General features: G+C 32.6%; 3 protein-coding genes across 3 annotated transcripts in view; 1 reads left to right on the top strand and 2 right to left on the bottom strand.

Annotated features, from left to right (window-relative positions):
- Nucleotides 1-436: 436 nt before the first annotated feature.
- On the top strand, nt 437-15,319 carry nub1 (negative regulator of ubiquitin-like proteins 1). The gene is given in 16 exon segments (XM_058765945.1): nt 437-512; nt 669-853; nt 2,070-2,234; nt 3,892-3,956; nt 4,811-4,875; nt 4,961-5,128; nt 6,241-6,329; nt 6,544-6,650; nt 8,291-8,477; nt 8,560-8,667; nt 10,908-11,035; nt 11,037-11,058; nt 11,137-11,283; nt 12,544-12,606; nt 12,689-12,869; nt 14,801-15,319. Coding segments are annotated over 15 exon segments (1,758 nt in total). The 5' UTR covers nt 437-512; nt 669-751; the 3' UTR covers nt 14,962-15,319.
- Nucleotides 15,320-15,948: 629 nt separating this feature from the next.
- On the bottom strand, nt 15,949-22,457 carry crygn2 (crystallin, gamma N2). The gene is made up of 5 exons (XM_058765767.1): nt 22,103-22,457; nt 20,663-20,996; nt 19,052-19,300; nt 17,969-18,114; nt 15,949-16,389 (listed from the first exon to the last, which is right to left on the bottom strand). Exons 2-5 carry the CDS (start codon nt 20,900-20,902, stop codon nt 16,254-16,256), a joined length of 771 nt encoding a protein of 256 aa, XP_058621750.1. The 5' UTR covers nt 20,903-20,996; nt 22,103-22,457; the 3' UTR covers nt 15,949-16,253.
- Nucleotides 22,458-23,081: 624 nt separating this feature from the next.
- rheb (Ras homolog, mTORC1 binding) overlaps nt 23,082-27,631 on the bottom strand; it is a 19,309-nt gene continuing 14,759 nt past the window's right edge. The window contains exons 7-8 of the mRNA XM_058765989.1: nt 25,657-25,738; nt 23,082-23,836 (exon numbers count right to left, since the gene is read on the bottom strand). Of these exons, the coding sequence (XP_058621972.1) occupies nt 23,744-23,836; nt 25,657-25,738 (175 nt within the window). The 3' untranslated portion in view covers nt 23,082-23,743. The remainder of the gene's footprint in view (nt 23,837-25,656; nt 25,739-27,631) is intronic.

Genomic DNA, 27,631 nt, shown 5'->3' with positions numbered 1-27,631 from the left:
CTATTAAACCTAATACATTTTCAATATACACCAAAGGAAAAAAAACAATAGATCAATAGACAATAGATTTTCAGTAAAAATAGTTGTTGTTTTTGGAGCAAAAAAACATAGAAATAATCAATACCACAAAAATGCAATCCATCTACTTTTATTTATATAGCTACCTAATTAGTCAAGTTAGTCATGTGAAATCTGGGAAACAAGCACTTGTATTTGCATTTTTCCTCCTTTGTGAGTAGCTTTAGGTAAAACGGAGTTTTAAATAAATAAAAATTAATCAATTATCAAAAATATAAATTTTAATATTTTTATACACGTTCTATTTTATAAATATATAATATAGAGATAAAATATACAATACAGCAAACATTTCATCCCCAGTCCAGTAGGAGGTGCTAAAAGCACAAAAAGATAAAAAGAAAAAAAAAAAACACATGACGTGTCCAACCGGAAGTGACCGCGAATCAGGAAGAAAACAATAACAACATCACGTGTTCATCAGCGCAGAGTGGGTGAGACGTACTTAACTTTTAACAATATATTTAAACACAGCGCATGAGTCGCACATTAGCAACACATACACATACATACAGAAATAATAATAAAGCGTCTAAATGTGTTGAGCTGTTTTGTGACGCATCCGATGATAATAAACGCAGTATTTTCAGGGGATTTCCACTCAAGAGCGGATGGGTTTCGCTTTCGGTTCCAGACGCTTTGTGCTTCAGAAGATCTCTGGAGGTGTTTAGAGATGGAGGAGAAACACATGCAGTCGGTGCTGATCGCTCTGCTGAGGCAGGACAGAGTCCAGCTGTGGACAGAACCCTTCATCTCTGACCAGCAGAAGATCCAGGTGAGCTCAACCAACCCTGGGTTTACTGCAGATAAAACCGAAAAACATGGTTACTACAGTTAAACCATGGTAACCAGACATTAGCCATGGTTTTGCAACACTAAACACAGTTTTACCATGGTATTTGTAGTCAAACTGTGGTTATACAAATGGTAGTAAATACACCAAAAAAACATGGTTACTACAATTTCACTATAATAAAACCATGGTTAATTTTCTTTATTTTACAGTGTTGTTGTTACACATGTTACATGTACTTACTATTATGCTAATAATAAATTATGCATAATTACATGCAAGTAACCCTAACCGTATAGGACATGTTTAAGCATGTACATGTTTAAAACCATAATACTTATGACCGGAAACACTGGCATCTAACAATGCCTTGGGGGGGAAAAAAACAGTTAATATTGAATAATACATATACATAAATCCAAATGGGAAATAAAACAGTTATCGAATAAGCACGTGTCCATTGGTGTCTCATATTTTAAAACAGTCACTGCAATTTATGAAAGATATCAATTAAATCTGTGTTGGGAAGCTCATTTTGAGGAAACACTTTATTTTAAGGTGTCCTTGTTACACGTGTTACATGTACTTACTATTATAATAACAATAAATTATGCGTAATTACATGCAAGTAACCCTATAGTAAGTATATGTAGTTAATTCATAGTACTCAGTACTTAAATGTATAATTATACAATAACAAGGACACCTTAATAAAGTGTAACCCACTTTGGAAATGTAACAGGTTGCAGAGTATTGAAGTATTGAAACTATTTCAGTTACTTTATTAAAGTGATGTAACTGATTACATTTGATTACTTTTCTAATGTTTTCTACTGTACATGTAAACCAGATAATGTTAACCATACAGTATTCCTCAAATTACATTTATTTTGGGTAACACTTTATTTACAGTGTCATTGTTACACATGTTACATCTACTTGCTATTATAATAACAATAAATTATGCATAATTATTACATGCAAGCAACCCTAAGCCAAACCCTAGTGCTAACCATATAGTAAGTACATGAATTAATTAATATTACTCAGTACTTAAATGTATAATTACACTGTAACAAGGACACCTTAAAATAAAGTGTAACCTTATTTTGTAATTGAATTCTGTAATTTAGTTACATGTAAGCAGTTACTTCCCAGCACTGGCTGTTAGCGTGTTTATTTGACTTCATCTGTTCAGGAACTGGCTCAGAAATACGTGTCAGCCACTGAGTTTACTCTGGAGGAGGTGATATCGACTCTGGAGAGCATCAGAGCAGACACCAGCAGGAAAGATGAAGGGAATAAACAGTTTAAAGAGACGGCTGTGGCCTCGCTGGAGCTCCACCTGCCCAAAACAACAGAGGTACTGATGCACTCACATTCTGTAACTCTACACGGACCGTAACGATGTACCGTATTGACCTGAACATAAGACGACCCCCATGTTTCAAGATGTACCTTTTGGAAAAGGCTTTTTGAAAACCAAATCTTGTTTTATTAAGAATTTTTTTTTCATATTGCATATTTTTTTTCCTATTTTAATATTTGTTTTGAATGTATGGTAAATACTGGTAGAATGCACCAACAATCACATTTGTGACCCTGGACCACAAAACCAGTCATAAGAGTCAATTTTCTGAAATTGAGATTTATACAATAAATAATCTTTCCATTGATGTATGGTTTGTTGGACAATATTTGTCTGAGATACAACTATTTGTAAATCTGGAATCTGAGGGAGCAAAAAAATCAAAATATTGAGAAAATCACCTTTAAAGTTGTTCAAATGAAGTTCTTAGCAATGCATATTACTAATCAAAAATGAAGTTTTGATATATTTACAGTAGGAAATTTACAAAATATCTTCATGGAACATTAATAATATCCTAATGATTTTTGGCATAAAAGAAAAATCGATAATTTTGACCCATACAGTGTATTTTTGGCTATTGCTACAAATATACCCCAGTGACTTAAGACTGCTTTTGTGCTCCAGGGTCACATTTAAAACACTTTTACACTTTTTGATATACCATATAAATAACAGGTAGCCCATCTGAATTATACAACAGTTAGTCTATCCATCTCATAGTAGCCTACCAAAATTGTATTAACAGTAGAAGTGAAATCTTATTGTAGTCTTCAAATCTGGGTACTGTGTTATGTTTTAAAATCACTTACAGAGAAGTTTGTTCCCATCAGGCTAACATGACAATCACGATCATGCTGCTGTAAGCTGTTCTTTTTCTTTTGTTTTCACTCGCGATCTTCTAACATTACAACACATATTTCATTACGTATGTCATGGCTCACTCGTTTTATGTGTATTTGGCGCCACCTATTGTTGTGGTTGTGTTATTGACATGTCAAAGTCTAGATCCTGAATATAACACGACTGCGTTTTTTCAGAACATAGTCTTTTTATTTGGGTCAATACAGTACTTTTTTACTTGATTACTGTATTTAAGTACACTTTTCATGTATCTGCACTTTACTTGAGTGTTATTTTTTTCTGGAAACATGAGTTTAACTTGACTACATTTAAAAGACAAATATGGTACTTTTCACTCCATTACATTTCTATTAAGGTCCTTGAAGTAGAAAGTCGTTACTATGTAGCAGCTTTGATTTTTTTTTTTTTTTTTTTTCAGACAGTCTGTCAGTAATCAGCATTTTTTGAACACTAACTAGTTGCAGATGTGATATTTATTTACATATTTTATATTTTATAAGAAGAAGTTAATATTGCGGTATATATTAGACACAATATTGTCTGATTTTGCAAAATTTGTGTAAACGTTTCTATAGCTTTTTAACATTCTAAAGATCTTCATTCCAAAGATATACTAGACATAAGGTAATACAAGTTTTACATGCAACAATAATAAAAGATATCTGTCTTTACAGAGTAGTATTTTACCAGCAGTATCTGTACATCTGTACTTTGTCCACCTCTGCATGGAATGTTTACTAATTTAACTCATGATTTGTTGTTGTTTTATTGTTTGTTTTTTTTTAAGATTAAGAAAAAGAAAGTTCAAATAAAAACCAAACTGGACATCACCACGCAAGAGCTGAAGAAACGGTAAGTTTAAAACTGGACTGAAGCCCGTTTCTTTGGAGGCCTGTTTCTGCAACGGAATAGAAAAATTAAAAAATTATTATTGTGACATTTTTAAGATATTTCCAGATGTAGACCCTTCGTGTGATCGCTGTGGGCTTGCACCAGCATCAGTGGCCCGTATGTTTTGGAGCTGTTCAAAAATATCAACCTACTGGAAAACTGTGTTCTGTTTTGATTTATTATATTGATTTATTCTTGATAATTTAGATCCTCTGATGGCATTTTTTTTTTTATTGTAGATTCTAAGATGGCTAAAACACTGCTGAGCACAGTATAGCTTCATTTGTCTACTAGCACAAAGATTATTATTAATAAACTGAAAATATTAATATCTCACAGTTCTGCAGTTCTAAAAAAACGTGCAATTCTAAGAAGAAAAGTCTGAATTCTGAGATATAAACTAGAAATTGTGTGATTAAAAAGTCACAATTACCTTTTAAAATGTTGATTCTCTGGTGGGAAAAAAAAACAGAAGATGCAAACTCAGAATTCAGAGAAAAATTGTGATATAAACTTGAAATTTTGAGAAAAAAGTCAGTATTGTAAGATAATACGTTGCAATTACCCTTTTTTGTTTTTTATTCCATGGCAAAAAAAAAAATCTGAATTCTGTGTTTATCCGTTTTTTCGCCCCCAGAATTGCAAGAAACAAGTTCAAATTGTGAGATAAAAACTTTGCAATTACCATTTTTACATTTTTATTCCATGGCAAAAATGGGCTTCTATACATTTCTGTTGCGATTCACTCATTTAATTATTATTATTATTTTTTTTTCAGTCTTTGTGTTTAATTTTAAACTTATTCTGCTTTAAAGGATCAGTGAAGAGTATGGATTCAAACACTTTAATCTGATTTTGACGGGAAAAACACTGTCTCCAGGTAAATATGCAATGTTTGTATTAGAGCCTTTATTCATAGATGTATTAATTACTGCACATTGTAACACGATCCGTGTTTGTTTAAGGAAAGAGGCTTGATGAACAGAATGTGAAGAGCAACAGTAAGATCATGGTGCTGGTTGTGTCCTCGGAGCAGGAGAAGACTGAAATGCTGAAGAACGAGGAGAAGACGCGTCAGCAGGATGAAGGATTTCAGAGAACGCAGAAGGGTTTCCAGATCCTGTCGGAGAGAGGTGAACCTTCAATATACAATCACAAGACATTCTCCAGCGCCTCACAGATCTGTGATGCAAAATCAATAAGCTGATTTTTAATTTTTTGCAATCCTTGTTTGATTCGTCATTTAACTACAAAAAAAGCACCATTTAAAGTTACTGACTAAAGAAAATGCATGAAAGAAAAAAAGTGCAGAACGTTCTTAATTTTAAGAGTTATTAAGTGCAATAAGCCGTGAAAAAGGATTAACTGATGCATGCACACAGAAAGCTGCTTATGATGCGCTTAAATGGTCAAATACAACCAAAATTATGTCAAAATGCCCAGTATTCCCATAAAAATATCAGTTGGATTCATGCATTAGCTCTTAACGTGACAGCAGCCTAATATACCTGCTGCTGTCTTTGTCATTAATGTAATCAAACAACAAAATAAAAGACTTGACTGATCGCTTTTGTAGCTTTAATAAAGATTAGTATGTTTAATTCATACAGTAAAGACTGTGCAGGGTTTTATTTTACGTTTGATTATTCAATTTCTGTGGTGTTTTGTGAACCTGAGTGCTAAACCTACCTGCGCTCTTTATTTCATTTGTATCTTTGTCCTTGTCATAAAAAAAAGTTTCAAAAAATCTTTGTGTGTCAGATTTTGATAAGACACAAAAATATTTCTAGGACTGATCCTACAAACCTGTTTGAAGTCACATATGTGACCCTGCAGCACAGAAGCAGTCATAAGCAGCACAGGTATATCTGTAGCAATAGCCAACGATACACTGTATGGGTCAAAATTATCCATTTTTCTTTTATGCCAAAAATCATTAGGATATTAAGTAAAGATCATGTTCCGTGAAGATATTTCGTAAATTTTTACTGTAAATATATCAAAACTTAATTATTGATTAGTAATATGCATTGCTAAGAAATTCATTTGGACAACTTTAAAGGTGATTTTCTCAGTATTTTGATTTTTTTTGCACCCTCAGATTCCAGATTTCAGCCAAATATTGTCTTATTTATTCAGCTTTTAGATGATGTAGAAATCTCAGTTTCGAAAAATTGACACTTAAGACTGGTTTTGTGGTCCAGGGTCACATATATGTGTTATATCTTATTATCATATCCATCAGACGGGAGTGAAGATCCGGCCACCACCCCGTTCTTAGAGATCGCCGATCAGAAAGGAAATCCGCTGCAGATCCCTGACAGCGAGAGGAAGGTGAATCCCGTTGTCTTCGTGTTACTGTGAAGAGTTTTCCTATAAATGTGTCTTCCAGTCTTCTGAACCTCACAGAGATCAGATGAATTCCTTAGTATGCATATAGTATCTCCTTATGAATTAGTGTGACTTTTTTTCTCTTAATGCATTGCTTTAGCAGAGCATTATTAGTTTGTGTTGCTTGCATTAATGTCTGATCTCTTGTATTGATCAGGCTCTGATCCTGGCGATGGGTTTCCATGAGAAAGGTCGAGCTCTGATGAAGAAGAGGAACCACAGCGCTGCTCTTTCTCACCTGCTGCAGGCCGACGAACAGTTCAAGTACGACTTTATCAAACACTACCGACAGCATGAGAAAACATGCGGAATAAAAGAATCAAACCTTAGAATCAATCATGACTGTTCACTGTTCCAGCTTCAGGTTTCATTCCATCGTCAATAGAACAAAACACTGTCTTTTCTGGCTGTATATATGCAAAAAAGCAAAGAGCAAATATTATACAATATATATGTAAATAAATGCATGAAAAACAGCCAATTACAGTTCAGTATGCAAATAATACAGTGACATCAGCGCTGTCTTCTGAAGCGCTACTTTATTAAAACATCAACCCTGTTATTGAACTGAATTGAATCAACATTGAACCAAACTGAGCTGAATAATGAGTCTATTGTCTTTTTTGAGCTGCTTTAAAGCTGAAATTGTTTACAGAATTAATTATAGAAGGTGACTCATTTAAAACTTGTAGAATACAATGTTTTTGATTCATCTGGAATTCAGCTTATTTGATTCTTAGAATATCAATCATTTGAGTCTTATGATATATGACTCATTTGCATCTTATAGATTAAAATGCCTTTGATTCTTATAGAATACAATGCATTTGATTCTTTTGCAAGTCGTTTGACTCTTAGAGTATGACTCATTTAAGTCTTATAGAATACATAGACAGAATATGATGCCTTCGATTCTTATAGAATACAAGTAGTTTGATTCCTTAGAATATGACTCATTTGATTCTATAGAATCCACCACATTGATTCTTATAGAATTCAACTTGCTTGATTCTTATATGACTCATATATTCTAATATGACTTATTTGATACTTGTAGAATACTTCTTTGATTCTGCTAGAATATGACTCATTTGATTGTTATAGAATACAACTCATTTAAATCTTATAGAATGTGACACCTTTGAATCTTGTAGAATATGGCTTGTTTGATTCTTAGAATATGACTCATTTGATTCTTATATTATACAATTCCTTTGATTCTTATAGAATATTACAGCTGGTTAGATTCTTAGAATATAACTCATTTGAATCTTGTAGAATATGGCTTGTTCGATTATTAGAATATGACTCATTTGATTTGTGTATTACACAACTCCTTTGATTCTTTTAGAAAATAATACATTTGATTCTTAAAGAATATGACACCTTTGAATCTTGTAGACTATGGTTTGTTTGATTCTTAGAATATGACTCATATGATTCGTGTATTACACAACTCCTTTGATCCTTGTAGAATATGACACATTTGATTTTTATAGAATACAGCTGGTTAGAGTCTTAGACTATGACTCATTTGATTCATATAGAATACGACACAATTGCTTCTTGTAGAATATGGCTTGTTCGATTCTTAGAATATGACTCATGTGATTCGTATATTACACAACTCCTTTGATTCTAGTAGAATATGACACATTTGATTCTTATAGAATATGACACATTTGATTCTTATAGAATATGACACATTTGATTCTTATAGAATACAGCTGGTTAGATTCTTAGAATATGACTCATTTGATTCTTTTAGACTACGACTCATTTGATTCTTGTAGACTATGATAGATTTGATTGGTTTAAGACCTGTGGAGTGTTAATCCAGTGCTGTGCTGTGATCATTATCTTGAATGCATCTGCTGATGTTTGTTAATGTGTGTGTTGTGCAGTAAGTGTAACTCTGCGCTGCTGAAGACGGTGGATAACTACGCTGTTCTGCAGCTGGATGTGGTTTGGTGTTATCAGGCTCTGCAGCAGCTCGACTGTCTGAAAGATGCTAGAGAGCGTCTGGAACGAGCTGAGGACTGCTTCAAGAGATGCTACGGAGAGCAGCAGAGCCGTCTACAGCAGATCAAGGTCTGAGAAACATCTGAACGCTGAGCTTCACATCACACACGCGTGTGTTTTACAGCGTATGTCATGTGTTTCTGGCTCTCAGGGTCACACCGGAGGAGAGGACGTGCTCTTTCTGAGGCTCTATCTGCTCCAGAGTCTGCTGGCCTATTATGATGGCAACAAGAACCAAGCGTTAAACAAGCTCAGAAACGTAAATGCTTACAATTTTAATTATTCTGTCTCTATTACTGTTTATTTACTTTGATTACCAAACTCAAAAGAGCATCAAGTGCTAGTACTGCAGATTGAGATTCATCCCAGTGATCTGAATCTTTTGATTCTGTTCAACAAAAAGACTCGTTCACAATTGTTCATTGATACACCAGTAGATGGAAACCGGTGAGAATCTTTGAATCGTTCGTCCAACACATTTGTTCATGAAATAAAACCCACATCACGTGTATGTTCACATTAATGCTAATAAAAAATCTAATAAAAAAAAAAAAATAGATATAAAATAAAAAAACATAAAAAAAAAAAAAAAAAAGAAAGTTTCGGTAAATAAAAAAATATGTAAATTTTCATTAAAACATTTTTTTTGAAAAGCTGTTTTAGGAACCATTAATTATAATTTATTTATTTATTTATTCATGAAAATTTTATATATTTAATTGTTCATACAGAAATCATAGAGGTATAGTAACAAAAATGGTTTTATTCTAAACAATAAAATACAAAATAAATAACTTTATTTAAAAATCCAATAAATAAACAAAGAAAAAATAAATACAAAAACAGATCATTTTATGAAAATATCAAATGTATTTTTATTTTCTATTTTTAAAATAAATAAATAAATATATACATTTAAAAATCTAATCAATTTATATATATATTAGTGGTGGGCATAGATTAATTTTTTAATCTAGATTAATCTCACTGTAATATTGGAATTAATCTAGATTAATCATTTGAATTCTGCCAAGTAGATCAGAATAAGTTCACTACTAGTAGTAAACAACTAGCAGTCATCAAGAATTTAATATTGATAATAACATTGAAGACATTGTATGATTATTCCTTAAAGATAAGGTTTTAATAGTTTTAGTAGTAGTAGCCTATTACGTTCTGCCCAATGTCTTCAAGTGAAACCGAACTTTTATTTTGACGGGTTGCCGTGAGGATAGTTTTCTCAAATGAAACGCTCGAATGCTCATGAAGTGACTCTCAGAGCAGTTCTGGAGATGTTGTTCATGTATTTATGTCCTCATTTAGTGAGGCGACAGGCGTTAATATCACCGCATAAGCGTCACGCGGTCTTCTGTATGAGTGAACAAACCCGCGCGTCTGCGCCATACATTAACACAGAGACACACAGAAGTCATATTTAAATAGGCGTTTTGCGGCTTAATATTTACAAATAGGAGTGGGGTGTGCTCACTTGTGTGTGCGCCACGTTGTGTGTGTGTGTGTGTGTGCGGGCAGGCGGAACTCCGCTGTGCGCGATACAGAGAGCGACCATGTAACGAGAGACAGAAATGACTTGCCGATTTCCATTGGGAAGCTTCTTAAAATAAATTTTCCTGAAGCAACCCGGCGGCTTCATAGCTGCATCCATGTTAGCACGCATACACACAGGTTCGAAGACTTTGAGAATAGATTAACGGCGATATTTTTTTATCGCCCGATAAGAGTCTCACGTTAACGTAGCACGTTAACGCCGATAACGACCCACCACTAATATATATATATATATATATATATATATATATATATATATATATATTAAAACCCAGTAAAAAAATATATGTAAAATATTTATATGTATTATTTGATTATAATATAATATAAATTTCTTTATGAAAATATGTTTTCATAAAGAAAATTAAAGTATTTTTAGAATTTTTGCATTGCATTGCAACATTATTTTAAATACATTTAACTGTCCAAATAGACTTTTACAGGTACAGTTACAAAGACAGTTTACTTCTAAACAACAGAAAGACATTTCAGGTGAACAATAAAATGCTTCAGAATTCTGTGATTGTTTCTTAGAATATGACTCATTTCATTATTATAGTATACGTCATTTCATATTTATATAATACAACTTGTTTGATTCATAGAATTTGACTCATTTGCTTCTTATAGAATATGTCTCATTTGGTACTTATGTCATACGACTCATTGAATTTTTATAGAAAATGACTTGTTTGATTATTATAGCATATTGATTCATTTGATTGTTCAAGAATATGACTCGTTTGATTCTTCTAGATATGACTCGTTTGATTCTTCTAGATATGACTCGTTTGATTCTCTTAGAGTATGACTCGTTTGATTCTTCTAGATTTGACTCATTTGATTCTTCTAGATGTGACTCGTTTGAGTCTTCTAGATATGACTCGTTTGATTCTTGTAGAATCTGACTCTTCTGTGTGTGTTGGTCAGGTGGAGGAGCTGTATGGTCAGCTGTGTCTGGACCCTGAGAAGATGCTCCAGCTGTTGGCTCTGGGTTTCTCGGAGCAGGAGGCGCGTCTGGGTCTGAGAGCCTGTCGAGGAAACGTGGAGGAGGCCGAGGCTCATCACGCAGAAGAAGAAGGTGCTGCAGCGCAAACATATTCATAAAACACCACAGCCTTTCCTCACGTGAGTTAAACATGAGCTGCTGTCTCATCAGGAGAAGAAGGAGCTGAAGGTGCGAGAGCGAGAGAAGAGGAGGCGCCGTCTGCAGGACATCAACACTCTGGTGGAGCTGGGCTTCAGTAAGAGAGACGCAGCCAGAGCCCTCCATCAGACCAGAGGAGACGTGGACAGGGCCTACGGGGTCAGAACACACACACACACTCACTCGCACACACACACACACACACACACACTCAATCACACGCACGCATGCACACACACTCAATCACACACACACACACACTCACACACACACACACACTCACACACACACACACACTCAATCACACACACTCAATCACGCACTCAATCACACACACGCACTCAATCACACACACACACACTCAATCACACACACACACACACTCACACACACACACACACACACTCAATCACACACACTCAATCACACGCACGCATGCACACACACACGCACTCAATCACACACACACGCACTCAATCACACACACACACACTCAATCACACACACACACACTCACACACACACACACACACTCAATCACACGCACTCAATCACACACACACACACACACACACACACACACACTCAATCACACACACTCAATCACACACTCAATCACACACACACACACTCAATCACACACACACACACACACACACACACACACACACACACTCACACACACACACACAATGAACACTTCACTGAATGAACAGAATAAAACAGACACAATAGATGAGCAACAAACAAACAAAAAAAACATCTTTTCAGGTTTTTAAATGTTTTACAAAAAAAAAAGAAAAAAGTTGAATACAAAACAAAGTAATAAAAAATTTATATGCATATGTATAAAATATTCAGTATTTTATTGTTTACATTTATAGTGAATGAAAAGAAAAAATGTGTAAAAATGTATATTTTTTATCAGATTTAAAAAAAACATTTTGCAAAAGAAACTAAACAAATTAATACAAGGGTTTATTAATATGCATAAATTATTTGAATTTATGCATATTAATAAATGAATTAATTTATTAATTCAGTTATGCATACTTATAAATAATGTTCAGGTTTATATTGAATGAAAAGAGAAAACAGACACAATATATGATCAACAACGAGAGAAAAAACTTTTATATTTTCTAACAAAATTATATATACTGTATATATATATATATATATATATATATATATATATATATATATATATATATATATTTTTTTTTTTTATTTTTTTTTTTATATATATAGAATAGGAAAAAAGGAAGAAAAAAAATTGATGAATACAGAATAAATTAAATCATAAACATCTTGAAGACATCTAATAAAGGAAACATCCTATAGACGTATTGCAGACGAGGGTTATAAACAGGGTTATAAACAGGTCTGTGTTGAGACTGAATGATGTTTGTTCTGCAGGTTCTGCTGGACGGCGCTGAAGCTGAAGCTCAGAGTTCAGACACACAGACTAACCTGGATCAGGTGTGTTTCTGTGTGTGTGTTCATGCATGAATCCAGCTGTGAGATGCGGATGATGCTGATGATTCTGTGTGTGTTTGAGCAGCTGCTGGCGCTGGGCTTTCAGCAGGACATGGCCGACTCGGCGCTGAGGATCATGGGAGACGATCTGGCTCTGGCCACACAGATGCTGCTGGATAACCAGGGTGTGGTTCCTCCGGACCTCCTGTCTCCATCACCTCCATCCTCCTCCTCCGAGGAGCCCAGCACCTCCTCCGACTCCACCGGTGAGGCCTCCATACGCTCACGTGATCAGTGCAAACATAATATATAATATATGATCAACTTACAGAAATATAATCTTTTCTGTGTTTTAAAAAACTTTTTACATTAGAAAAAAATAGATTTAAAAAATGGATATTTAAAAGAGACTGTTTAATAAAACATTATAAAAAAATTATTTAAAAAAAATGGATATTTAAAAAGAGACTTTAAAAAAAAATTATAAAAACATTTAAAAAATATATATATATATATATATTATTTACACACACACAATATATGATCAACACAGATTAAAAACAAAAAATGAATACATAAAGTATAAAAATAAATATTTAAAAATGTAAATATATGTCAACTGTTATTTATATATATATATATATATGATATAGAAAAGAGAAACCAGACACAATATAATGTCAACAGCTCAGTTTCTTTTCATTTATTTTGAACAGACAGTAGTGCAAATTACAATTTCACACACACACAAAAAAAAAAAAAAAACACACATCAGTTCCAGCATTGCTAACTTGACAGCACAGTTGGTACTTTATCAAAATAAAATACAGTGAGCCAAACATCAGCGCGCGCCTCTGTGTCACCGCTGGAACGCGACAGAAGTACAAAGCCTATCATTTACATAATAAATAATAGTTTAGCGTTCAGATACTTTACATCGCAATTATGGAAATATTATGGAATATTTGGATTTGTGCCGAATGAGAGAGGTAGGATACACGAGCTCAAAGCCCCATTTCGCAAACAGTTGAGTGCGCAAGCCTTTAAAGCAGGGGTCTCAAACTTGCGGCCCAGGGGCCAATTGAGGCCCGCGGGATGATATTTTGTGGCCCCCTACTTGACATCAAAGTTTAATGTTAGTGCGGCCCGCACGTTGTTCTTAAACTCACCTTTTTGCTGAGTCTTGCCACGCTTTTATTTATTTATTTTTTATCACTTATGTGCTAGCATAGATAGTCTTGTGACAGCTTCCGGCGGTGTTTGTTGTCAACGGTTGTCAAGCTAGCCAACCGCGAAGTACCTTATAAAATAAATAGGAAAAGATTGAGAAGATTGGATAAGTTGTGCTCCTTTTTTGGAATACTTGAAACCCTTTTTTTGTGAAATACTTAATGCGGCCCAGCCTGACCCAGACTCTACCTCCAGCGGCCCCCAGGTAAGTTGAGTTTGAGACCCCTGCTTTAAAGTATACTCCCTCGTCAGTCTATGTGAGAGACGCGTTCAGAATCAGCACATGGTCACTGTCTGGGGGCTTTGTTTTCAAGAGCGCATCTCACGGCATTCACTGTTCTTCTGCTGGCGGTTATCAAACAGTGCTGCATTACTGCGGGCGCCCCCTTCTGGATTGGGGGTGAATTGTCTGTATTCGTCGTAAGACCTCATGCACCGGACTGAGACGCCCGTACCGTGACGGTTCGGTACGAATACATGTTCCGTGCCACCCCTAATATATATATATATATATTTATTTATTTAAAAAACACAAAAAAAGGAAAGTTAGATGAATACTAAAAAAAAAAATACATGCATATTATATTTACACAGATTTATATAATGCTATTATTTATTTGTAATAAAAATCAATATGTATATATAACTATTCCCAAACAATAATAAATTATTATAATTTATTTAAAAAAAATAAAGATGTAACATATAAAAGCTATAAAAATAACAATGACAATAAATTCAAACTTAAAAAATGTATAAAAATATATATATATAATATGCAGTTCATGTGTGTGTGTGTGTGTGTGTGTGTGTATATATATATATACACACATACATATACATATATAATTTATTATTTTTATTATTTGCAATTATTTTTAGTATTTATTTTTGTCATTTATTATTGTTTTATCTAATAATAATGATGATGATGATGATGATCAGTGCGAGCTGTGTTTGTGTTCAGCGTCCGGCTCGAGTCGTCTGGACGAGGAGCTGGTGAACGAGGTTCTGGAGGACATTCCCAGACATGAAGAAGATTATCTGGATCTGACGCTGGACGAGGAGAAGCAGCTGATGGTGCAGATCAGATCCAGTCTGGAGAAACAGAGCTCCTCCTCCGGATAAAACCTGCTCAGCGTTCATTAACGAGTTGAGAATGTGTGCCATTTTATTTGTTTCAGATAACACTCGATCAAAAAGAAAAGAACCTTGGATTTATACAATGATAATAATAGTAATATCTGTTAATAACTTGTGTAATATTCTGAAGCTTGATTTATGACGTATGTCAAAGAGCGATTGATTTATTTTTATTTAAAGATCGGCTGAAGGGAATGTGTTTGTTTGGTTTGACGGTGATTCTACACTAATTTCATGATCGGTTCAGTTGAGCTTTCATTCCTTTCAGTTCGATTCTGATTCTTTTGTTCTGGTTTATAATGTTTGTTGAACATGCAATAAAGATTCGCTCGTTGTGAACGTTGACAGTGTCCACATTTTTTATTCTCACTGCACTTTAAAAAAATAAAAATTCAAGTTGTGAATAAGAAAAAAGATTATTGGAATATGTTTCTTAGTATTTAATTGTGAAATTAACAAGTAATGTGAAAATTTAGTAAATCTACTCAATTTTTTTTTTCAGTGTAGTTTTCAAAAAAAAAAAAAAAAAAAAAAATATATATATATATATATAAATTGTGGTTTTATTAGTCATTTAAAATGAACTAGTGAAGGTAAAAGAGTGATTCAAAATTGAATTTTTATATATTTCTAAAAAATGTTAGTCTCTTCTGCTCACCCAGGCTGCATTTATTTGATCACAAATACAGTAAAAATTGTGAAATATTATTACAATTTATAATAGTTGTTTTCTATGTGAATATGTGTTAAACTGTAATTTATTTCTGTGATGCAGCTGTATTTTCAGCATCATTACTGCAGTCTTCAGTGTCACATGATCTTCAGAAATCATTCTAATATGCTGATTTGCTGCTCAACAAACATTTCTGATTATTATCAATGTTGAAAACAGTTGTGCTGCACAATATTTTTGTGGAAACCGTGAAAGATTTTATTTTTCAGGATTCACAGATGAATAGAAAGTTCCAAAGAACAGCATTTATATGGAATAGAAATCTTGTGTAACATTATAAATGTCTTTACTGACACTTTTGGTCAATTTAATGCATCCTTTATGAATAAAAGTATTAATTTCTTTAAAGATAAACAGACTGAACCCAAGCATCTGAAGAGTAGAGTGTTTATAAATGTGAAGCTGAACTGATGTTGATGGCGGTGTGATGAAGTCCAGAGACAGACACAGAGACTCTTGTGTGATAAAATACCATCTTGACTGTGGTTTTGAGAGTTTATTTTACATATTGAGAGAGAAACGGGGTCACGGGAGGATGGAGGGTTTAGAAGTAGTTGACGACCCTGCGGATGGACTGGATGTTGGGATTCTGCGCCTGCCACTCGTTATGACTGCAGTAATTACCTCGCTCCACGATGTACATGCGGCCGCGGAAGTTCGGCTCTTCATACATCACCCACCTGAAGATCAGACCACATGCCACAGAATTTATAGATAGAGATTTATACATCATTGCTGACACAAGCTGAATAAATAATCTTTCCATTGATGTATGGTTTGTTAGGATCGGACAATATGTGAAAATCTGGAATCTGAGGGTGCAAAAAAATCTAAATATTGAGAAAATCACCTTTAAAGTCGTTCAAATGAAGTTCTTAGCAATGCATATTACTAATCAATAATGAAGTTTTGATATATTTACGGTAAGAAATTTACAAAATATCTTCATGGAGCATGATCTTAATATCCTAATGATTTTTGGCATAAAAGAAAAATCAATAATTTTGACCCATACAATGTATTGTTGGCTATTGCTACAAATATACCCCAGCGACTTAAGACTGGTTTTGTGCTGCAGGGACACATATTAGATGGAGAAAAAAATCTGAAATCTTGTCTTGGCAATCAACGGAAATAAAATTAAGTACTAACATTAAAATATAAGTAAAACTAAAAATCTACGCTAAACAGAAATATCAAAAGGAACTAAAAAATATGGAAAAACGCACATTATATAACTGAAATAAACCTGAAAAAAAATTAAATAAAATGATAAAAATTGAATATTAATGAAAATCTTAAACTTAAAAAAAGCACTAAAATTACTAAAAAATTAAGCTAAATAGAAATAATTTAAAAAAAAATTAAAATAAAAAGACAAAAGCATATAATATTAAATAAAAATCTAAGCTAAATAGAAATATAAAAAGAAACTAATAAAAATGGAAAAAAGCACATTAACTAAAACAAAAGAGATGGTAATTAAAATAAAGGTGAAAAAAAAGAAAAGAAAATGATAAAATATGAATATTAAGGGAAACTTGAACTTACTAAAATTACTAAAAATAAAGCTAAATAGAAATATATAAAAAATAAGAAGACAAAAGCATATAACATTAACTTAAACTAAAAATAAAAAATAAAATACAGCTGAAATAAAATATGAATATTAGATGAAAAACAAACAAGCTGGCAACTAACTGAAATAAAAATGTAAGTTCTAAAATAATAATAAAAACTAAATAGAAATAATACAACAGACTAATAGAGAAGACAATGACCATTTCAAAATAACAAACTAAAACTAAATGTTGGTCATTTAAATAAAGTAAATAAAGTAATATAGTAAAGAATTAATATTTGATGGAAAAATTTAACTTGAAAAACGTTTACAAAAGTACTAAATTAAAAAAAAAAACAAATGATAAAAACTGACAATATCATTAAAACTTAAATTAAAACGAAAACAAAATATTAAGACTATAATAATAAATAAATAATACTAAAATAACAAAACTTGTTTTTCTAGAAGAAATGCTGCACTTGAAAGTATTTTTAACTTGTATAAGTTTGTAGTCCATTTTTATGGTCACGTTTGTATAAGTTTTTATAAGCGCATCTGACACTAAAGCGATCACAAATGTTGAGAAACTGGAGCACCTGCAGCATCTGAACATGCATCTGTGATCTTAATTACTCTGAACTCTGAGCAGAATGAGTGTGAGTGTCTCGTTAGTGCACGAGTGATGAGTGACTCACGCTCCGTCTCCGAACACTCGCACGGAGTTGATGCAGTTGGTGTTGAATCCGCGGCTCTGAAGGAAGGGACAGTCGTCGCACAGATCCATGCACTGACCCGTGTAGTTACAGCCCTCGAACAGCTGCATGCGGTACTGCTCGCCGTGCTGAAGGGAAGCAGAAGACCAATCACGACGTGTGTGTGTGTGTGTGTGTGTGTGTATACATATACATAATCTAAGACAGACTATACAACTTTGCATAATGACTGTACATGATATTGTGCAAAAGAGGTGTGGTGCATTCGCAAATAAACATTTGTTATTCTTATTAAGAATTACATCCCAATCTAAAAAAAATTAAATTAAAATAAAAATAAATAAATGATAAAATAAAATGACTTTTTGTCAGCTTTTTGCCAACATTTTGACATTTTAACTGAGAACTAAAATTAAAACGGAAAAACTAAAGTAAAAATTCTTTAACAATAGAAACAGAAACATATGCTAAAACGACAAACACAACAAAATTATTAAGTTCTTAACTAAAATTTTAATTCTTAAAAATAGACATGATCTAAAAAAAATATAGAAATACTATAAATAACGAAAACCCACAACAAAATTACTAGGTAAAATTTTTTTATGAAATTAAAATGAAAATGGAAAAATCTAAAAATAAATACTAGGCTAATTTAAAATATTTACAAAAATATATGATATTCTAAAATAACCCTGCAACTTCATTTTCCATAGTGATAAATTAATATATAATGTTTAAAGGCTATAATGTAAAAAATATATATATATACGATGCATTTATAAATAGTACAAAGGTTTTAAAAAATTAAAATAGTATATAAATCATAGGGTGTCATGCTATGTTTTAATGCATGGCCTCATAAATGTGTCACATGTCACAAGTTTTAAAATAAATTTAAAAAATAAATAAATAAATAAATATATATATATACATACACAAATAGAACCGAAAAATTAAGCTAGTGTTAGTTTTTTTTTTTGGTTAGAAAAACAAGCAGTTAGAAATTAATAGAGCGTGCTAGAGTTGGAGGGTCAGATGAAGATGGCCGAGCTGTGTTCTCACCATCCTGATTGGTTTGCAGGAGCCCATGTGATCGTTGTGTGCGTTCCAGCGCTGGAACTCGGGGTACTCTCCGCGCTCGAGGATGTACTGCTGGCCCTTGAAGTCCGGATGATCGAAGCAGATCCAGGCGGCGCTCTCCACGCGGATAGAGTTCACCCGGTTCATGAAGCCGCGGTCCTGGAAGTTATCGCATTCTCCATAGACCTCCAGTCTGCGGCCGGTGAAGCAGCGGCCCTCGTAAAACACGATCTGAGGAGCAGAGGCCAGGCTTTCAGTCAAAATCAGCAGCTATCTGAAGCCCTTTCAATCCCAAATCATGCTATGTGTTCCGTCCCAGGTTTGAGAATAACGTGAATGTCTGCTTGCGTTCTCTCTTTTTTTATTATTATTGTTTTTTTTTTATTGTCTGCATGCTTTTTGAACAGTAGCTATTGTAGGATGGCCCATGTTTTAAACTCTTATGCATCTGTATTTCATTAATAGTTGGAATGATTTACATATGCATGCACGAATGTGTTTGTGTTTCAGCTCACCAAGAAATTCCAGACAATTATGTTGTTTGGCAATAAATACAAAATAAATAAAATAATTCAGCACAGAAATGGGAAGCGAATGGGCTTCAGGGTTGAGCGAGGACAGCGCTTACTACGCTACAAAGAACAAAATCTGAAACAAACAAACTCTGAAGAATGTCAAACTGTAAGTGTCAAATAAAAAAAAGATGACAAACTCTCCAAGCCAAGGTTATTACTGTTAACTTGAACTAAAATCATTACTTAAAATTGAATTAAAATGACAAAAATCCCACGGCAACATTTCTCTTTTTTGTTACATTTGAATTAAAGTACCAGTGTAAACTAAAACTACATAAAAATAAAAAATACAACTAAATCTAACAAATAAAAATGATTAAAATGATATAGACATAAAAAATACATTATAAAAATACTAAAACTTAAACTAAAATTACAAAGTCAAACTGTAAATATTATGTAAAAATGATGACAGAAACTCTCCAAGTAGAGATTTATTGTTAACTAAAGCATTATTTAAAATAAACATGAATTGAAATAAAGATAAGTTATAAAAAACCCATTTATAAAAATTCAGAAAAACTAAAACTAATCAATAAACATGAATAAAAACTATATAGACTTTAAAAAAACAACCAAAAACTAATAAAAGTGAAAAAGAAGTACTAAAACAGAAAATATAAAAATGAAATCTAATTTAAAATACTGAAAGTGTTTTTTTTTTTAAATTTAGCTAGTTGCCAAGGCAACGTTTCATAGTGTAAATTGAAGTATTAAAATAAATAAAAACTACATATGAAATAAAAAGAAATAAACTAATACTAAATAAAAATGAGTGAAAAGTACTGTATAAACATTTAAAAGCAACAAAACTAATAAAAATGAAAAAAAAAAAAAAAGGTTAAAATAAAAAAATATATACACATATATAAAAATAAAATCTAAATATTAACAAAATATATAATAGTATCTGAATGACAGTAAAATAACCCTGCAGGCGTGAAGGGGCCTAAAGGAGGTCAGAGATCGGGGTTTGATGGACTCTGGCCTAAACTCTGCTGACCAATCACACGCTTACCTTTCCAGAATACTGCGACATCTCCACTGGATTGTGTCCAAACTCACCCACACGCACCAAAGTGTGAGAGGGAAAAGTTGGACGGGTCAATATATACTGCGCGCGGCGGGCGACAGCGTCTCGCGAGATCCGCAGCACAATGAAGAGCTTTAGGCTTCTGCTGACGCCACGCTTTCCTCGTCCTGCTGATTCTGGGCTTTGAGCGCAATAGATTTTGCTTCGCTCGACTTTGTGTCTCATTCTGACACAGCGGAGCACTTCTGCTCTCGTAGCAGAGGCTTTGAAGCAAGATGTTCATCACGGTTTACACTTTATCTGGATGCTGCACTCACATCTGAACGGATTCAACAAATTAATCAAATTCAGAACACAGACAGATACATCACTGCTACTGATTTAATAAAGTATACTAAACATATTCAATTCATATTTTTAATTGTTTTTATTTTTCATTGGTATTTTAATTTTAGTTTGAATAATTGTTGTTTTTGTCATTTATATTACTTATATACATATATATATATATTTTTTTTAGCTATTTTTTATAAATTAGTTTTTTTGTCGTTTTTATTAGCTTGTTTAGTTGTTAAAAATACATTTTATTTAGTGATTTATATTATATTTTTTATTAGTTTTATTCCAGTTGTAGTTTAAGGAAATCACCTGAAACTAAATGAAAAGATGAGAAATACAGAAATACAGTATTTAATTTTAACATTTGATTTAATAGTAATCAAATATGTTTTGTTTGTTTTAGTTGACGTTTCAATTTAGTTTTTATATTTTTCATTTGTATTTTAGTAATTTTGTTGTTTTGTCATTTCTATTAGTTTTATATATATATATATATATATATATATACACACACACACACACACACATATATATATATATATATATTTGTATGTATATATTGTTTTTATTCATTTTATTTTAATTTTAGTGATAGATATTCAAGGAAATCAACTCAAAGTCAACAAAAATGAGAAATATTGTAGCTGAAATAAGTTTTTTTAAACATTATTTCAAGCTTTTTAAATTTCTTAAGTGAACTATAATAAACCTGGACTCAATCACACATACAGACTATAAAAAGAGCTTTTATGAAGCATAAACGTCAGAGAAACCACCATCTGTGACTGTACTTTTGCTTTACTTCACATTTTTAATCAAACTGCTGTCAGATTCATTATTACACGTGTAATTAGTTTTTAATCAGATCATGCGGCCTGGTGTTTATGAATCAGAGGATTGAATCTGACTCTATTAAACCTTCTGCTTAATTCACCGTAAATACATAAATATATATATTTTAAGCATCTTTTGAACTTCTGATCTTATAAAACTGATCTTGTTTGTTTGATCAAACAGGATGAATGTTTTTAGAGCAACACAAACCATCAAAACATCCCAGAATTCATCAAATCCACCGATACTTACTGACGTTTGTTCGGTTTCCCTCCAGAATGATGTCACTTCCTGCAGGATGATGTCATTCAGGAAGTGGCTTCTGTTAGTTCAAGGGATTTTTGTGGAAGACCGGCAGGACGGATTAAAACAATATTCACAAGAAAACACATTTAGTCTGAAATATTCTGATTAAAATAGAAAATAAAAGAAATACCTGGAATATTTTAAATGGAATTTCTTCAGAGATGAATGAGTTTATATAAACCTGACAGAAATCTGACAAAACCAAGTCAAAAGCTTGAGCTTTTTATATGATATTATAGTTTTATTAATACATTAAATCAGCTTCTACTTTCATATTTTTCATTTGTATTTTAATTTTAGATTTTAATGGGTTTTTTTTGTAATTTATTTATTTTAAAATATGTCTTTGTCGTTTTTATTAACTTTTATTTCAGTTTTAGTTTGAACTTAGGAAATCAACTTAAACTAAATAAAATTGAGAAATGTTGTATCTATTTTTTAGTTAAGTTTTTTTTTTTTTACTATATTTATCTGAATGTGTTTTCATTTAGTTTTATTAACATTGCTGTGGTTTTTATCATTTGTATTATTTAAAAAAAATTCTATAAAAGTTTTTAATTTTTATTTCAGTTTTAGTTTCATATATTTAAGGAAATCAACTTTAAATGAAAATGAGAAATGCTGTACATTTTACCTCATCAAAATGCCACTATAATGCAAAATTTATACATAATTATAAAATGTTACATCTATATCTCTATCTATCCATCTATAATATATATATATATATCCCCAAAATCGTATACATTATTTAAATTAAGCATGAGACATTTATATACATATTAATTTTTGGCATCATGAAATCTTTGTGTGCTAAAATATTAATAAATTAAGAAAAAATATATATAAATTTTTTTTTTTCTCATTAGGAACACAGTTTTGTTAGTGTATGTGTGTAATTAGTAACAGTCATATTTCTTTAAATCACAGCAAGCGACTCGAGTGATAGTGAAACAAAATGCTGCGTTTAATGATTACAATCAAAAAAGTCCAACAACATTCACAACTGAATGAATGCTGCCAACTTTATTGGCCATAATTACCGTTTAAGAAACACGATATACAAATTCCAGAGGGTTTGGGGAACAGAGAGGAGGATGAGAGGTAGAGAAGAGCGAAACGCAAACGTAAGGCTGAAGATGCGCGAGTGTGTGTGTGTGTGTTATTCACGGACAGATTCTGTCTCACAAAGGAATAAATAAAAGAAAAATATCACACAACTAAAAAATTAAGTCAAATGAAGTATAAAAAGGTTTAAAAGAAAAAGCCGACATGTCTATATGCAGGAAACAGGCAGTTAGCCACTTCAAGTAGAGGGATTGGTTTCCCAGTGTCCAGTGCTGCAGGAGGGGCTGGAAACAGACTTTTCTAGCAAACATCTCAAGATCAATGTCTTGAACCCTGTTCAAATCCGTTAAACCTAGAACTAGACCAGAAAACACGAGTCAAGCCCAAACTCCAGCCTCAAACAAACATGCTTGCTAGAAAAGTTTGTGCTGGTTCTCCGGTGGGCGGGGCAGACTGTGGGAGAGGGGCGGGGCCAGGGGCGGCAGGGGGTGGGGCCAGGGTAGGGAGGGGCGGGGTTATCTACATCATTGAGCAGGGTGTCCGGCCCTGAGGAGCGCCGCCGTCCATCTTCTCCGCCTCCAGGATTATCCTCTTAAACACCTCCACGGCCGTCTGCGAACACACGCGAAATCATCACTTTATCTTCTACTAACACCACTTTAGATTTAAAAAAATAAATAAATATTATATAAATATATATATATATATAAACTATTTTGTTACTTGAAATAAAATATAAAAAAAAAATATTAAAATTAAATAAAAATGTTATTTAAAAATGAAAAAAAAATTCTTAAATGTTTTAATTAGTATTATTATTTTTAGTATTTAAAAATGAAACATCTCATTTACATAGTAAATAGTAGTCAATTGTAATTCCGGCATTAACATTTAATTTTTTAAAGAACAATGCCAGAAAGGAAAATAATAGCAAAGATGCAAATATAAATTTAGCAATATATTAAAACAGGGGAAAAAATAAAAAATAAATAAATAAAATAAAAATCAATGGCATGGTCCCGTATAACATCTTGAAACAGGACTGAAACACCACATGTAAAATATGAAATAATTAAAGGTGTAAATATTTGTTCTGTCAACAAATTCTCTTCACCAAAATCTCATTATTTTAATGCAAAAACTAATTTTTTTAAATTAAATTTAACCACTGAAAATAGGCCACAAATTTGTATTATGCACAAGAAATTAATTTATAATGCACTGGGCATCATAAATGGATTAATTATCAAATCATAATTTTGCATAGAATTTTCATTGTCATATTGATGCATTAATCATCGATATTATATTATTACACAAAAGTATGCAGTTTTAGATTACCCAGTTCAGGATTATTTGCTGGACAAAAATACATAAAAATGTGATAAATGAAATAAAATTAAATATACAAAATGAACTTATTTTATTTCAGCTAGTTAATTCTCATTTTCATTTAGTTTAACTTGATGTACTAAAATAACCAAGCGGTAATTAATTAGTTAAAACTATATAGACATTTAAAAATTAAAAATAAATAAAAAATTAAAATATAAAAATACAAACTAATTTAAAACAAATAATAGTATCTCAGTTATATTAATATTATAGCTGTCAAACGCTTTATCACGATTAATCGCATCCAAAAATAATTTTTGTTTACATGTGTGTGTGTGTATATATATATATATATATATATATATATATATATATATATATAAAAATACACACACATACAGGATATATTTGAAAAATATTTACATGTATATACATTTATATATTTTTATTCTTATATTTTGTTATATATAAATATATTTAATATGTAAACATAACATTTTTCTTAAATATATACATGCATATGTTTGTATTTATATATATACACACAATAAATATACACAGTACACATGCATATATTATGTAAAACAAAAACTAACTGATTCATTGTTTGACGACACTAATTAAAATAACAGTGTCTCTACCTAATATTAAAAAAATAAAATGAACAATGAAAACAGGCATCAGTATCAGTAAGTACCAAAAATTTATGGTATTGCCCTTTTTCTGTGAAAAAGTGGTATCAGAACATCCCTAATAATAATAATAATAATGCTGCACTGTAAATCAGACGGTAGGATTCAGCAGAGAATGAATGCAATCAGCTGCAGCTCTTCATCAACACTAATGTCTATAAATAAAGCGGATTCTCCTGCGAGACGTCCATCAGGACAAACCTTCACGTCACCAGCAGAGATCTGATCTGTCTGGAGCTGATTATTATACAAACACTGAACGTCTGCTGGATCGGACGTCATCGACTCATTCACGTCTCACAGAAGAATCATCTGACAACCAATCAACACCTGCAGAGACAGACGAAGCGAGAAACACTAGAGGAAGAGGAAGAGGAAGGAGTGAGACAGGAAACGCATCATCACCTGATTCTCTTTGGCTGAGGACTCCATGAACGCTGCGTTCCACGATTCTGCCAAAGCTTTGCCCTCTTCACAGCTGATAACACTGAGAGAGACACAACATCTGTTAATCTGAACAAAACAATCACTGATACATGACTCAACTCTTGCATTGCAATAACTCCAGATATCGAATGGATTCAAAATTATTCAAATTATATCTTCAACTTGACTGAACGAATTATTTGACTCGTTAAATAACAGGCAGCAACCCCTGACTGCGTTTATATGCACATCAATGATTTATCAGTCAGACGGTGTTGATGTTCAGATTATTAGAGTGTAAACTAATACATTTATGTACTGAATAACCAACAGCAAGAAACATGCACCAATGGAGCGAATGGAGATATTAATTAATGCACGCACAGAAACGCTCGTTTACAACATACAGCATCATAAACATGTGTTTAATCATTACAGTCAGAGCACTGCTGGGGGTTTTATTTTCATTTTTTCCTTTTGACAGTAATTTTTACATTTTTTGTTGGTTGCATTTGTCACTTTTATTAGTTTATTTTTTTTAATATTCCTATTCAGGTTTATTTCCACTTCAACTTTTTTTTTTCTTCAAGTTTATAAAGCAACTCAAACTTTTTAATTTTCCTTTTTTTGTTTCATTTATTCCAGCTTTATTTCAATTAGCAAAAATGTTTTTGATAGTTTTAGATTTAAAGATAAAACCTTGATTAAGAAGAGTTTTCAGATAAAAACCAGAGTTATTTTACCATTATTTATATACTATTATAGTTTTTATTAATATTGTAATATTTTATTAATATTAGCTTTTATTTTTACACACATTATATATATATATATATATATATATATATATATATATATATATATATATATATATATATATATATATATATATATACATACAGTGAGGAAAATAAGTATTTGAACACCCTGCTATTTTGCAAGTTCTCCCACTTAGAAATCATGGAGGGGTCTGAAATTGTCATCGTAGGTGCATGTCCACTGTGAGAGACATAATCTAAAAAAAATCCAGAAATCACAATGTATGATTTTTAACTATTTATTTGTATGATACAGCTGCAAATAAGTATTTGAACACCTGTCTATCAGCTAGAATTCTGACCCTCAAAGACCTGTTAGTCTGCCTTTAAAATGTCCACCTCCACTCCATTTATTATCCTAAATTAGATGCACCTGTTTGAGGTCGTTAGCTGCATAAAGACACCTGTCCACCCCATACAATCAGTAAGAATCCAACTACTAACATGGCCAAGACCAAAGAGCTGTCCAAAGACACTAGAGACAAAATTGTACACCTCCACAAGGCTGGAAAGGGCTACGGGAAATTGCCAAGCAGCTTGGTGAAAAAGGTCCACTGTTGGAGCAATCATTAGAAAATGGAAGAAGCTAAACATGACTGTCAATCTCCCTCGGACTGGGGCTCCATGCAAGATCTCACCTCGTGGGGTCTCAATGATCCTAAGAAAGGTGAGAAATCAGCCCAGAACTACACGGGAGGAGCTGGTCAATGACCTGAAAAGAGCTGGGACCACCGTTTCCAAGGTTACTGTTGGTAATACACTAAGACGTCATGGTTTGAAATCATGCATGGCACGGAAGGTTCCCCTGCTTAAACCAGCACATGTCCAGCCCGACTTAAGTTTGCCAATGACCATTTGGATGATCCAGAGGAGTCATGGGAGAAAGTCATGTGGTCAGATGAGACCAAAATAGAACTTTTGGTCATAATTCCACTAAACGTGTTTGGAGGAAGAAGAATGATGAGTACCATCCCAAGAACACCATCCCTACTGTGAAGCATGGGGGTGGTAGCATCATGCTTTGGGGGTGTTTTTCTGCACATGGGACAGGGCGACTGCACTGTATTAAGGAGAGGATGAGTGGGGCCATTGGTGTGTGTGTGTGTGTGTGTGTGTGTGTGTGTGTGTGTGTGTGT

The sequence above is a fragment of the Onychostoma macrolepis genome, chromosome 24, assembly GCF_012432095.1.
Source record: "Onychostoma macrolepis isolate SWU-2019 chromosome 24, ASM1243209v1, whole genome shotgun sequence".
Taxonomy (NCBI): Eukaryota; Metazoa; Chordata; class Actinopteri; order Cypriniformes; family Cyprinidae; genus Onychostoma; species Onychostoma macrolepis.
The sequence above is the reverse complement of the archived record's forward strand: the minus strand, read 5'-3'. Positions and strand labels throughout refer to the sequence as shown.

Bases quoted from the DNA above. Each gene is read 5' to 3' on its own strand.
- crygn2 (XM_058765767.1), bottom strand. From the start codon at position 20,902: ATGAGACACAAAGTCGAGCGAAGCAAAATCTATTGCGCTCAAAGCCCA. The intron at 18,115-19,051 runs GTGAGAACACAG...GCTTCCCTTCAG, and splicing joins CCTGCAAACCAATCAGGATG to CACGGCGAGCAGTACCGCAT. The intron at 16,390-17,968 runs GTGAGTCACTCA...TCTGATCTTCAG, and splicing joins CGAGTGTTCGGAGACGGAGC to GTGGGTGATGTATGAAGAGC.